Here is a 13396-nt window from a genome sequence, read left to right as displayed (position 1 = left end):
TGAGTTCAAGTCATAGTATGTTGATAAAAGTACAAAGCTTATTGGCTTGGGTATAACTGGACATTGAGAAAAACCATTGTATCCTCAACAAATATCAACCTTTGTTCTTATTCTATCAGCTGTCACAAATACAACAGCATGTATCATCAGAAAAGACAAAGAGCAATCCAGGAGGCAAAATTCAAGATCTTTTCAGTCATGTGCTTTCGAAGCAAAATTTCTCCCCAAATGTTACCCCTCCCTTTCTAAACACTTTACCTACCAACTGATTTGCATAGTTCTAAATAAAATCTACATACAGAGAGGTATTCATTCCTTTTTAGTACTTTTTCCTTTGCTTGAGTCTCTTCTTTTTTTGTTTTTCCCCTTACACACATACTGTTTATGATTGTTTATATTCTGTGCTGATTTTTTTAAGCTCACACCCACACAAGCACATTGTTGATTTCATAGTGAATTGGAGTGAGGTCATCAATGGGATATCCTCCTAAGATGTATGAATTAATGTGATGGACTTCTAAGTGCTGAGCCACTGATCACACTGAATCAATTCATACAACTCCTGAGTGGTCACTGGATGCTCATTTCCTGTGGCTCCAGGATTCTGTTCAGGTTCAGAGACAAGGTTATATCCTCAGCCATCAGGCAGTTCTTTCTGTTTTTCTTGTCTCATTTATACCATTTCCCAGATATAAGTACCTTTAGGGATACATCTAAGACAATGATTAGTAATCCATCTAATCAGGATTTATATAAATATAATATAATATAAATTGAAAAAATCAGCCAACAAAGACATCAGACTGGTCTTCTGTAATGACTAGAATGCTAGAATCCTCTGCTGTGAATGTGATAAAGCTCATGTCAATGACTAGGCAGTTGGTAAACAGTGGTCACAGACCATTACACTTACAATTATCTCACTGTTACCTTGTGTTTCCCTTGTCTGCTTGCTGTATCCTGCTGTCTCTCATCTTATACTGAAAATGTATGCCCTTTGAGGCACAGACCATCTTTTTATGTGGGTGCAGTGCCTAGCACTGTTGGAGCTAGGCTCTAGGTGTTACCATAATACAAATAATAAATAAGAATCAAATGTTCAAGTGAAAGTCATCATGAGCTGAGGAACCGAGAGGACCTTGTCAGTTGATGTGCAATAAATGAACTTCATAAAGAGAGAAAAGGAGTACTTGTGGCACCTTAGAGACTAACCAATTTATTTGAGCATGAGCTTTCGTGAGCTACAGCTCACTTCATCAGATGTTTACCGTGGAAAAAATAAAGAGAGGTTCTCTTTCATTTTTCTGCCTTCTTTTTCTCTTCCTCTCTCTTTTTTCCTTTCACCTACATTTGCCAAATGGCTGAAATCATATTAAAATGGGGAACCAAATCCTCCTGCATCTCCCTGAATCCTTGACCCTACTGAATGTGATGTGGTAAAGCACAATTCCTGAGATAACCACAACCACATTAGAATGTTTGTGTTGATGAATGAAGAGGGATGCAAGTGTAAGCTAATTTATAAAACTGTAGAACATAAAGTACAGGTGCCCAGTTGTTAGAAGTACTTTGGGGGTAAATTGCTGTATTCAGTGCTTCAGAGAGTGCTCTCTAATCTAGATCATGTGACTTACAAATTTCACTTCTGGTCCACGTAATAAATAGGCTTGAGAAAACAATTCCACAAGGTATGAAGCAAGAGGGATGCTTGGAGCAGTTATTCCATATAGAAGATACTTTAAAAAATACAATCTTCTCTGAATACCTTAATACTGAAATAAATTCTTATCCTATCGTCTATTTCCAGTGCAACAAGCACAAAGGTTAAATGGGACTCACTCTCCCGTGAAAGATGGACTAAGTGCCTCGAGACACAGGACCAGATCTTCAGCTGACAGCTCCACTGAAATACTGGATTACAACAGCTGAGGATCCGGCCACAAAATGTAATTATTTTTGGTGTATGTCGTATTTTTAGGACCTGATCCTGCATTCCTTGGGCATCCAAATCCCTTAGTACCTTCAAATATGAAAACGTCATAATAAACCAGGCACGATCACTTTAGCTCCTGAAATCATTGTAACGTGACCAACGTTAGTTGGATGCAAATGCTCTATTGCATGTCCGTGTAACAGTCTCTAGCACATTATCCATACATAAACTTCACTGATCTGTCACAGACCAAGCAAGATTCTGTTAGGCTCATACATACATTTTACTAGGATTAAGCAGCCTTCAATCATTCTTCTTTCTCATGCTGCCCTTTCAACGAACATATGAAATCTACTAAAAACAGTACTGTATATTATTGCCATGTTTAAGAATTCTAAAGCAGCTCTTTCTTTTGAAGTTACTCATGCTCCATATCATTACAGAGTTTAACTGCAAAGCTTGATAGCAATTTATTTCAGGTGCAATCCTATTTAACTTAAATGGTAACTAACTGCTTTTAATGGTAGAATGAAATAATCCCTCAGATCTGGGGAAACAAAAAAAACATGCACAAGGGAAAGACCATTTATTTTAGCCTGTTACTGCTCAGTAGCTTTTTTGGTGGGCAACACTCTCAATCTAGTCTAAACCTAAACCAGCCCAAATGGAGAGCTAGACTTTGCACCCAAATCTCCCCTCTCCCACAAGGAAGTGGGGATCAACAATGTCCTCCCCTCAATTTACTAAGATGCCTTATGGGGGATTTCTGTGGGATACAGATCTGCACGGGGGGTGGCGGGGGACACTGAGTGGGCTGTTGATAAAAGTGAGTGGCCTCACGTTGGGTGAAGGTGGGGCCCAAGCAACACACGCTAACTGATCTGGCCCATGAGAAGTTATGTCTCAAGTACCTGTTTTGCAGGGCCACTTTTGTAGTACGGAAATCCGTTTGAGATCAGAAGGAATCCCTGGAAGCACAGCTCTGTGGGGAATGGACATGGGCTGCTGGCGGAGGGCCCTCTGGTTGGCACTGACCTCCTATGGATTCCTAAGAATCCCTCAGGTTTGTGGGTAGACCCCACATTTCATTCCATGTGGGGGTAAATCCCACCCCCTGACAATATGATCTGGGAGGAACACTGCAAGGGGATCTTTGCAGGGAGATCCTCTTTCTTAGCCCCCTCTCCCGGGGGTGGGGGGGTGCGGGGGTGATGCAGCCCAGATTATATGTAATTTGGGACTGTGACAGGGCTACCAAAATGCATTGCACATCAGCTCCAATCTGAACTGAAACAAGACTCTATGCTTTTACTCTAAGCATTATAACAGATTAAATGGGGTGGTCAGTACTTTCTCACACTGCACTTTCTTTAGGTCCCTTGTCACAGCATATTCTATGCAATCCTAGTAACTACTAGTGTCAGAGACACAATTATTTTTAAATTTCTCTTTGGGCAGTTATTTAACTTTTAACTGAAGGAATAAACTGTGCATTATATGGGAACCAGAGTTTAAAACAACAGATTTAAGATATCAGAGCTACAGTGATGAAAAGAGTCCCTTTTGTTGCCATGACAAGTTATCAACACCATGAATACTGGGCCAGATCTTCAGCCGCTGTAAGCTGGCATTACTAGGATCTGACCCAATGTGTCTTACCATAGTTACCATGACTGCAACACAGTATTTCTAACGCTCTGTTCATCTCACAATAGGTATAAATTACCTATTGTTCCCAGTGCCCACTTATATACAAATCAACATGCATAATGATAAGGTAAGGGATCAGTGAACACACTCTGGACTTCTTTATAATGTGCTTTAGTGACGAGTCTCTTTGTATCATTCAAATGATGTACATGATGGCTCTGATGTACTGTCTATAATAATGACTGCAGTGGTTTTCTAATATGATTACTACATAATGGTAATACAGTATCAAATTGTTATATAAGAGACGACAAGTGATTATAACTCAGCACTTAGATCCAAACCTTTCAAAATTCTGAAAATTATAACAGTGTCTATATCCAGAGAGGAACTGCAGTAACGAAGTAGTTCATATATTCTTCATCTCAAACAGTGCTTTAAATAAGGAAATGCTCTGTCACACATTGATTGATCAAACAGAATCCTAATAAATGACCTGCAGTGCTTGTTTTATTTCAATCACAGCTTAAGTTAAAAATAAATGTCTAATTTAGAAAGCAAACAACACTCATTTAAAGGCTGATAATCTTTCAAAACAAGGAGATACAGAACCAAGAAACTCACTAGCTAGCTAACAAATTTTATTTTTTCATTTAAGGGTAGCTCAGAGTTTGGAACTAAAAAATCAGCAAAGGATTTTTATCATACAAACAGCCTGTTGCAGGACCTATGGAAAGTAATTTGCATACACCTTGCTATACATTCTGTCTGCATCCTGGTTGAGGCAAAGTTTCCTATGATGAACAGACTTAGTGCACAATTTCTGAGCTGGCTCTTTGGAATTCAGAGTGTGAAATAAGATACTTTAAACAATATTATGGTTCTAATGCTTGCAATATATCTTATAACACAAAACACAAAGGAAAGTTAATAACAGTGTTGCTTTTTAGGCAGCATATGTGCAGTTCACAGTTCTAGCTATAGATGAAAGTAAAATTTCAGCTCTGATAACAAAGACAGCAAATCTACCAGAAAGCTAGTACACACTTGCAAACAGTCTATCTAATGCTCTTTTCCTCCATCTACATAGTTAAAGTCAATAAATCATATAACATCTGTAATAATAATCCTGTCAGCTATGTCTGTTTGCTAAAAGTATACTGTACCATTATGGTGAGGATTCTAGGTCTGTTCATTTCATCATCACTATCCAGTGGCAGAATTTCATGTGACAATTCCTGTTGTCGTCGTCTACAAATATGTGGACAGTTCCTCTGTACCACAGAACGAAAGGCTTGAAGCAGAACAATGCTGGCAGCACAACCCATATCTGCATCCTGAAGCCTACAAAATAACTTCTATGTTTATGCTATGTTTGAAAAACAGTGGCTCCTTGTCCCTGAAAACAGCCTACAATGCAGCTGCAGCCAGTTAGCTCTCCAATCGCCTCCTTGAATTCTGATCATCTGATCACAACCAAATAGCTTGGATGCAGATATAGGAAAGATTTGATCTGATCCACTGAAACTAAACACACGCATGTAGTATTAAGATATTTTTCTCTCTGTGTGCTTCCGAATTCATGTCAGAACATTTGCTTCCTGTCTTTTATAATAATCCTTCTCTGATTCCAGTTTAATGGAACTGAAAGCATTAAAATTCCCAGTTCAAATAAACCAGCTGTTTGTTAAAAATTGACAGGAGCAGTTTAAATGACTGGTAATAATCACGTGCAGGAAAATAATTAATGGTATCAAATCAGTAAACTTAGCACTGACAGACAGACAGATTTATAAAATTCTCCATTTAGGGTGTTTTTCCTGAGAAAAGAAACTGGCTATGGCTCACTGAAGGATCTGAGCTGCAATTTTTACGTCTTGTCATTTTCTGAAATACAGTGAACTTACTTGAGTTGGAAAATGTAATGAGCAATAATAAATGCAAAAATATGGACTGTTTCTCCCAGGTCATGTTGAAATATCAGTGTCTCAATGAGAAATGCCAGTGTTCAGCTCTGAAATGCCTCTCAGTAATATAGTTGTTGTGTGTTCCCACACATGCAGTTGTTCTGCAGACTAATACATTTTTACATTTACATAGGCAGCTTGTGTGAAGAAGGATCTTTGCTAATGAGGTCTTAAGCTGAATAAAGCACAGCTGACCTTCTAAGAAAGGTAATTGTAAGCTGTTCTAATGTTTTATCAGTAAGAATTCAGGCAAAGAAAAGAAGCTGTTAGCAGTTAACAACTTAGCCTTCTGACTCCTGCCAGACAAGTCATTCAGAAAGCAGTAAAAGCTGTGCTTAGAAATCATATGATCAGCTTGGAAACATATCAACATCTAATGATATATAGTGTAAGGCAATAGTGCTTCAGAGGAAGTTAGCACTAAAAATATCTCGCAGAAAATGGATTTCTCTTAAAATGTGAACTAAGAATTTCCAAATAGGGTTTCCAATGCAGCAGCTTTCCCTTAAACAAATATGCATCCAAAAATACAATTATATTACATAAAGGGGCTGTTCATATTGAAGGCAATGAGAGTTTGGCCAGTGATTTGCATGGGGGCATGAGCAGGCCAGTAATTTTCTGTTACTATGATGTTTGGAAATACTGTTCCTTTAAGCATAAAATGGGAATAGGACCCACACTGTTCCATAGGACCATTGTATGCTGGGTTTGATTAGGCTTTAATTGCCCAGTAATCTGTCAAAAGACAACATCATTTTAATTAAAGCATTTGCCAGAGAAGTGAAATGTGTTCTTTAAAAGCATTGCACTTGCTGCCAGTATTTCTTGTCTCTATCTCTTTTCAGTACTTATAGAAAAAAAGCTATTAGCATGGGCAGGCACTGCACAAACTCACTCACAGCTTTGTCAATGCACCTCAGTCCTAACATAAAACAATCCTGGCTCTTCTACCTCCAGCTCTCTCACTGGGCACAGACGTTCACTCTCATATAGACAAAACCATCATACATAAATGTTCACACTAAAGAGGAGGCCCCACGTCATGAATACACTTATAAGTCTAACTTTTCTAATGGGATCACAGCAGCCCAGTGGCACAGCTGTGTAATTTCCATACCAAATCAGTAATCTCACCTGTTTTGGGGGCATTGTTTATATTTTCATCAATACCCAATCTGCTCCAGTACTGGAGTTGACACCTTGGCCAAGCACAAAATACACTTGGAAGCCTGTGGGACACAAATTCCTAACTAATTCCAGGAGCATCAATCTGAGTCTGGTTTATTTCCTGCACAGCTTTTGTAGCTGGCTGTTATGGTGACTGCTGTACTGCCTTGTGGGTTGCTGTCATAAATATAAAGGGAAGGGTAAACACCTTTAAATCCCTCCTGGCCAGAGGAAAAACCCTTTCACCTGGAAAGGGTTAAGAAGCTAGGATAACCTCACTGGCACCTGACCAAAATGACCAATGAGGAGACAAGATACTTTCAAAGCTGGAGGGGGAGAAACAAAGGTTCTCTCTGTCTGTGGGATGCCATTGCCAGGAACAGAAAAGGAAGGGAGTCTTAGAATTTAGTAAGTAATCTAGCCAGATATGCATTAGATTCTGTTTTGTTTAAATGGCTGATAAAATAAGCTGTGCTGAATGGAATGTATATTCCTGTTTCTGCGTCTTTTTGTAACTTAAGGTTTTGCCTAGAGGGATTCTTTATGTTTTGAATCTGACTACCCTGTAAGGTATTTACCATCCTGATTTTACAGAGGTTTTTCTTTTACTTTTTCTTTCATTAAAATTCTCTTTTAAGAACCTGATTGCTTTTTCATTGGTCTTAAGATCCAAGGATTTGGGTCTGTGTTCACCTATTGAAATTGGTGAGGATTTTTATCAAGCCTTCCCCAGGAAAGGGAGTGTAAGGTTTGGGGAGGAGTTTGGGGGGAAAGACATTTCCAGGTGCACTCTTTTCCTGTTATATATTTGTTAGATGCTTGATGGTGGCAGCAATAAAGTCCAAGGACAAAAAGTAAAATAGTTTGTACCTTGGGGAAGTTTTAACCTAAGCTGGTAAAATAATCTTAGGGGGTATTCATGCAGGTCCCCACATCTGTACCCTAGAGTTCAGAGTGGGGAAGGAACCTTGACATGGTGGCAGAGCAGTGGATTAACTTGAAATCATTTTGAGATCAATTTGAGATTTTTTGAACCAGAAGCACAGATTTTAAAAAGGAAATTTTTTTTTTCTCCTTTGGGCTGCTGGAAAGCAGATTTTAAGCTGAAAGCAGTTAGAGGCTTTTTTTTTTTTTTTTTTTTTGTGTCTCTGCTTGGGGGCCAGAGCAGAGACAAAAGGGAATTGTCTTTTGTGAGCTGGAGTTTTCTCTACCTAAAGGCAGGGTAGTTACTTCTGCAGGGAAATTCACAAGTCTTCACAGACCTGAAGAAGTTTTTTTTTTTTTTTTTTTTTTTTTTTTACCTAAGAGCAACTAGAGGGGTTTTCTGTCTATTTGACTGGAGACAAAGGTGTTAGGTTTGTTTGTTTGTTAAGGATTTTTCTGTAGGCTGATAATCACTATCAGAGAATATAGGTATCATATTACAGCACAGCAAAATTTTACAAGACAAGCTGTTTGTTTTATTTCTAACTCTCGGGTATAAAGTTAGTTAAAAACAGAGAGGCAAACATGACAGAACCCAAGGCAGAAACAGCCAAAGAGGCTGCCCATAGGAGAGAACTGGAGGCAGCGAGAGAGACAGAAAAGAACCAAGAAGCTGCCCATAGGAGAGCTATGGAGGCAAGGGACAAAGAACTGGAGGAGAAGGAAAAAGAGAGGAAGCATGCACTGGAGATGGAGAAGGAAAAAGGTTCAGCAGAATATACCAACAAACCCTAGCAATCCTTCTCCAGGTACCACTTCCCATCCCAGAAAGTTCCCCACCTACAAGGCAGGCGAGGATACTGAGGCCTTCTTAGAAAACTTCGAAAGGGCCTGCCTTGGGTACAGCATCTCTACAGACCAGTACATGGTGGAGCTGAGGCCGCAGCTCAGTGGATCCTTAGCTGAGGTGGTGGCTGAAATGCCTAAGGAACATATGAACCAGTATGAACTGTTTAAAACCAGTCAAGAGTCAGAATGGGGCTAACACCCAAGCGTTCCCGTCGGCGATTCAGAGCCCTACGGTGGAAAGCAGACGTGTCATTTACCCGACATGCCTACCACACTGTGAAACATTGGGATGCCTGGATATCAGGAGCAAGTGTTAAATCTCCAGTAAATTTTCCCTTCCTAATGCAAATGGAGCAGTTCTTAGAGGGTGTTCCTGAGGAAATAGAAAGATTCATCCTAGATGGGAAGCCCAAAACTGTAATCGAGGCAGGGGAGATTGGAGCCAAATAGGTGGAGGTGGCAGAAAAGAAAAAAACTGGTCACAATTGGAGTGTATACCAGAAGGGACAACCTCAGACCACACCCTACTACCGGGGGCAGCCCAAGGCCACAACTACCCCCCAAGGAACCCTCCAGCCACCTTATTGTCCCGCCACACCATTCTCCAGCAACCCACCTCGCCCCAGTGACCCGTCAGTTGGACAATGTTTTAAATGTAACGAGCCGAGGCATGTAAAGGCCAACTGCCCCAAGAACCCCAACAGATTACAGTTCATTGCACCGGAATCACACCAGAGGTCCCTCAGGCCCAGATATCTCACAGTTTCCCTCTGCTCCGAGGGTATCTGGGAGTGTGGGTGGGAAGAAGGTCACCGCGTGGAGGGACACCGGAGCACAAGTGTCAGCTATCCATGCTTCCTTAGTGGACCCCAATATAAGCAAACCAGAGATCCAAGTGACGATTCAACCCTTCAAGTCCAACTCTTTCAATTTGCCTACAGCCAAGTTGCCTGTCTAGTACAAGGGCTGGTCAGGAACGTGGACTTTTGAAGTCTACAATGATTATCCCATTCCCATGCTGTTGGGGGAAGACTTAGCCAAACATGTGAAGCTAGCCAAGAGGGTGGGAGTGGTCACCCGCAGCCAGGCTAAACAAGCCGTCACGCCTAGCTCTGTTCCGGAAACTTCTACCAGGTCCCGGTCAGAGGTGATGGACCCGGACACCAGGCCAATGTCTGCAACAGCAATAGTGGATCCTGTCCCAGAAACCCAGACAGAGCCAGTCCCAGAACCGGAACCAGCGGAACAACCAGCACCAAACCCATTGCCAGCACTGAATCCACTACTTGCAACCCCAACACCTGAGAGCCCCAGCAAACCTGAACCGGCAGCGGCCAATAACCCTACACCAGAGGCTCAGCCGGAGTCTGAACCCCAACATAGAGCACCAGCGGAGAGAGGTTCACAGTCAACGGAAACAGCCCCATCCCCTACATCGCTTCCAGAGGGACCAAGCCTAGGTCCACAATCCAATGAGGAACTGATGTCTCCAGCATCAAAGGAACAGTTCCAGACCAAACAGGAAGCAGATGAAAGCCTCCAGAGAGCTTGGACGGCAGCCCGGAGCAACCCACCACCTCTCAGCTCTTCTAATCGACCCAGATTTGTTGTAGAAAGAGGACTTTTATACAAGGAAACTCTTTCTTTCTTTCTTTCTTTCTTTCTGGTGGACATCAGGAAGACTGGCATCCTCAGAGACAGTTGGTAGTTCCAACTAAGTACCGGGTAAAGCTCTTGAGCTTAGCCCACGATCATCCTAGTGGCTATGCTGGGGTGAACAGGACCAAAGACCATTTGGGGACGTCATTCCACTGGGAGGGAATGGGCAAGGATGTCTCTACTTATGTCCAGTCTTGTGAGGTATGCCGAAGAGTGGGAAAACCCCAAGACCAGGTCAAAGCCCCTCTCCAGCCACTCCCCATCATTGAGGTTCCATTTCAGCGAGTAGCTGTGGATATTCTGGGTCCTTTTCTGAAAAAGACACCCAGAGGAAAGCAGTACATACTGACTTCCATGGATTTTGCCACCCGATGGCCAGAAGCAGTAGCTCTAAGCAACACCAGGGCTAAAAGTGTGTGCCAGGCACTAGCAGACATTTTTGCCAGGGTAGGTTGGCCCTCCGACATCCTCACAGATGCAGGAACTAATTTCCTGGCAGGAACTATGAAAAACCTTTGGGAAGCTCATGGGGTAAATCACTTGGTTGCCACTCCTTACCATTATCAAACAAATGGCATGGTGGAGAAGGTTAATGGAACTTTGGGGGCCATGATACGTAAATGAGCACTCCAATGATTGGGACCTAGTGTTGCAGCAGTTGCTCTTTGCCTACAGAGCTGTACCACATCCCAATTTAGGGTTTTCACCATTTGAACCTGTATATGGCCGCGAGGTTAAGGGGCCATTACAGTTGGTGAAACAGCAATGGGAGGGGTTTACACCTTCTCCAGGAACTAACATTCCGGACTTTGTAACCAACCTACAAAAACACCCTCCAAACCTCTTTAGCCCTTGCTAAAGAAAACCTACAGGATGCTCAAAAAGAGCAAAAAGCCTGGTATGATAAACACGCCAGAGAGCGTTCCTTCAAAGCAGGGGATCAGGTCATGGTCTTAAAGGCGCTCCAGGCCCATAAAATGGAAGTGTCGTGGGAAGGGCCATTCATGGTCCAGGAGTACCTGGGAACTGTTAATTATCTCATAGCATTCACCACCTCCAACCAAAAGCCTAAGGTGTACCATATTAATTCTCTAAAGCCCTTTTATTCAAGAGAATTAAAGGTCTGTCTGTTTACAGCCCAGGGAGGAGATGATGCTGAGTGGCCTGAAGGTGTCCACTCTGAAGGGAAAAGTGCTGGTGGTGTGGAAGAGGTGAACCTCTCCATGACCCTTGGGCGTATGCAGCAACAGCAGATCAAGGAGCTATGCACCAGCTACGCGCCGACGTTCTCAGCCACCCCAGGACTGACTGAATGGGCATACCACTCCATTGACACAGGTAATGCTCACCCAATTAAAGTCCAACCTTACCGGGTGTCTCCTCAAGCTAAAACTGCTATAGAATGGGAGATCCAGGATATGTTACAGATGGGTGTAATCCGCCCCTCTGAAAGTGCATGGGCATCTCCAGTGGTTCTAGTTCCCAAACCAGATGGGGAAATACAGCATTTAGCTTATGGTAGTCCACACAAAAACGTAACTCGCCCAGACAACCATCCAATGCCACGCACAGATGAACTATTAGAGAAACTGGGATGGGCCCAGTTCATCTCTACCTTGGACTTTACCAAGGGATACTGGCAGGTACCACTAGATGAATCCGCCAAGGAAAGGTCAGCCTTCACCACACATCTCGGGTTGTATGAATTTAATGTACTCCCTTTCGGGCTGCGGAATGCACCCACCACCTTCCGAAGACTTGTAGATGGTCTCCTAGTGGGATCAGCAGAATATGTAGTCACCTACCTTGACAATGTGGCCATATTTTCAGATTCCTGGGCAGACCACCTGGAACATCTACAAAAAGTCCTTGAGTGCATAAGGGAGGCAAGACTAAATGTTAAGGCTAAGAAGTGTCAAATAGGCCTAAACAGAGTGACTTACGTTGGACACCAGGTGGGTCAAGGAACTATCAACCCCCTACAGGCCAAAGTGGATGCTATCCAGAAGTGGCCTGTCCCAAAGTTAAAGAAACTGGTCCAATCCTTCTTAGGCTTTGTCATAAATATAAAGGGAAGGGTAAACCCCTTTGAAATCCCTCCTGGCCAGGGGAAAGCTCCTCTCACCTGTAAAGGGTTAAGAAGCTAAAGGTAACCTCGCTGGCACCTGACCAAAATGACCAATGAGGAGACAAGATACTTTCAAAAAGCTGGGAGGAGGGAGAGAAACAAAGGGTCTGTGTCTGTCTGTAGTCGTTTTGGCCGGGGACAGAACAGGAATGGAGTCTTAGAACTTTTAGTAAGTAATCTAGCTAGGTATGTGTTAGATTATGATTTCTTTAAATGGCTGAGAAAAGAATTGTGCTGAATAGAATAACTATTTCTGTCTGTGTATCTTTTTTGTAACTTAAGGTTTTGCCTAGAGGGGTTCTCTATGTTTTTGAATCTAATTACCCTGTAAGATATATACCATCCTGATTTTACAGGGGGAATTTCTTTATTTCTATTTACTTCTATTTTTTATTAAAAGTCTTCTTGTAAAACACTGAATGCTTTTTCATTGTTCTCAGATCCAAGGGTTTGGGTCTGTGGTCACCTATGCAAATTGGTGAGGCTTTTTATCCAACATTTCCCAGGAAAGGGGGAGTGCAAGTGTTGGGAGGATTGTTCATTGTTCTTAAGATCCAAGGGTCTGGGTCTGTAGTCACCTAGGCAAATTGGTGAGGCTTTTTACCAAACCTTGTCCAGGAAGTGGGGTGCAAGGTTTTGGGAAGTATTTTGGGGGGAAGGACGCGTCCAAACAGCTCTTCCCCAGTAACCAGTATTAGTTTGGTGGTGGTAGCGGCCATTCCAAGGATAACGGGGGTAATATTTTGTACCTTGGGGAAGTTTTGACCTAAGCTGGTAAAGATAAGCTTAGGAGGTTTTTCATGCAGGTCCCCACATCTGTACCCTAGAGTTCAGAGTGGGGGAGGAACCTTGACAGGCTTGGCCGGATATTACAGGTGATTTGTACCGCAATATAGCCAAATCGCCGCCCCACTGACAGACCTAACCAAAAAGAAACAGTGAAATGCCACTCAGTGGACCAAAGAGTGTCAGAAGGCCTTTCACCAGCTTAAAGCGACACTCATGTCTGACCCTGTGCTAAGGGCCCCAGACTTTGACAAACCGTTCCTAGTAAGCACAGATGCCTCCGAGCGTGGTGTAGGAGCAGTTTTAATGCAGGAAGGACCGGATCAAGAA

General features: G+C 42.5%; 1 protein-coding gene across 14 annotated transcripts in view; it reads right to left on the bottom strand.

Moving 5' to 3' along the window:
- DOCK10 (dedicator of cytokinesis 10) overlaps positions 1-13396 on the bottom strand; it is a 245037-nt gene that overhangs the window by 195758 nt on the left and 35883 nt on the right. For 7 of the 14 annotated variants that reach the window (XM_073359906.1, XM_073359915.1, XM_073359908.1 and 4 more), the window contains exon 1: positions 4750-6086. The exons of 1 other annotated variant lie outside the window; for it this stretch is intronic. In XM_073359906.1, the coding sequence (XP_073216007.1) occupies positions 4750-4911 (162 nt within the window). In that variant the 5' untranslated portion in view covers positions 4912-6086. Of the gene's footprint in view, positions 1-4749; positions 6092-13396 lie in introns of those variants that run through there. 6 more of the 14 variants (XM_073359916.1, XM_073359922.1, XM_073359918.1 and 3 more) reach the window with 5 other exon arrangements.

Source organism: Lepidochelys kempii, chromosome 9 (assembly GCF_965140265.1).
Source record: "Lepidochelys kempii isolate rLepKem1 chromosome 9, rLepKem1.hap2, whole genome shotgun sequence".
Classification (NCBI taxonomy): Eukaryota; Metazoa; Chordata; order Testudines; family Cheloniidae; genus Lepidochelys; species Lepidochelys kempii.
Note: the sequence above shows the minus strand (reverse complement) of the source record. Positions and strands in the feature narration are given on the sequence as shown.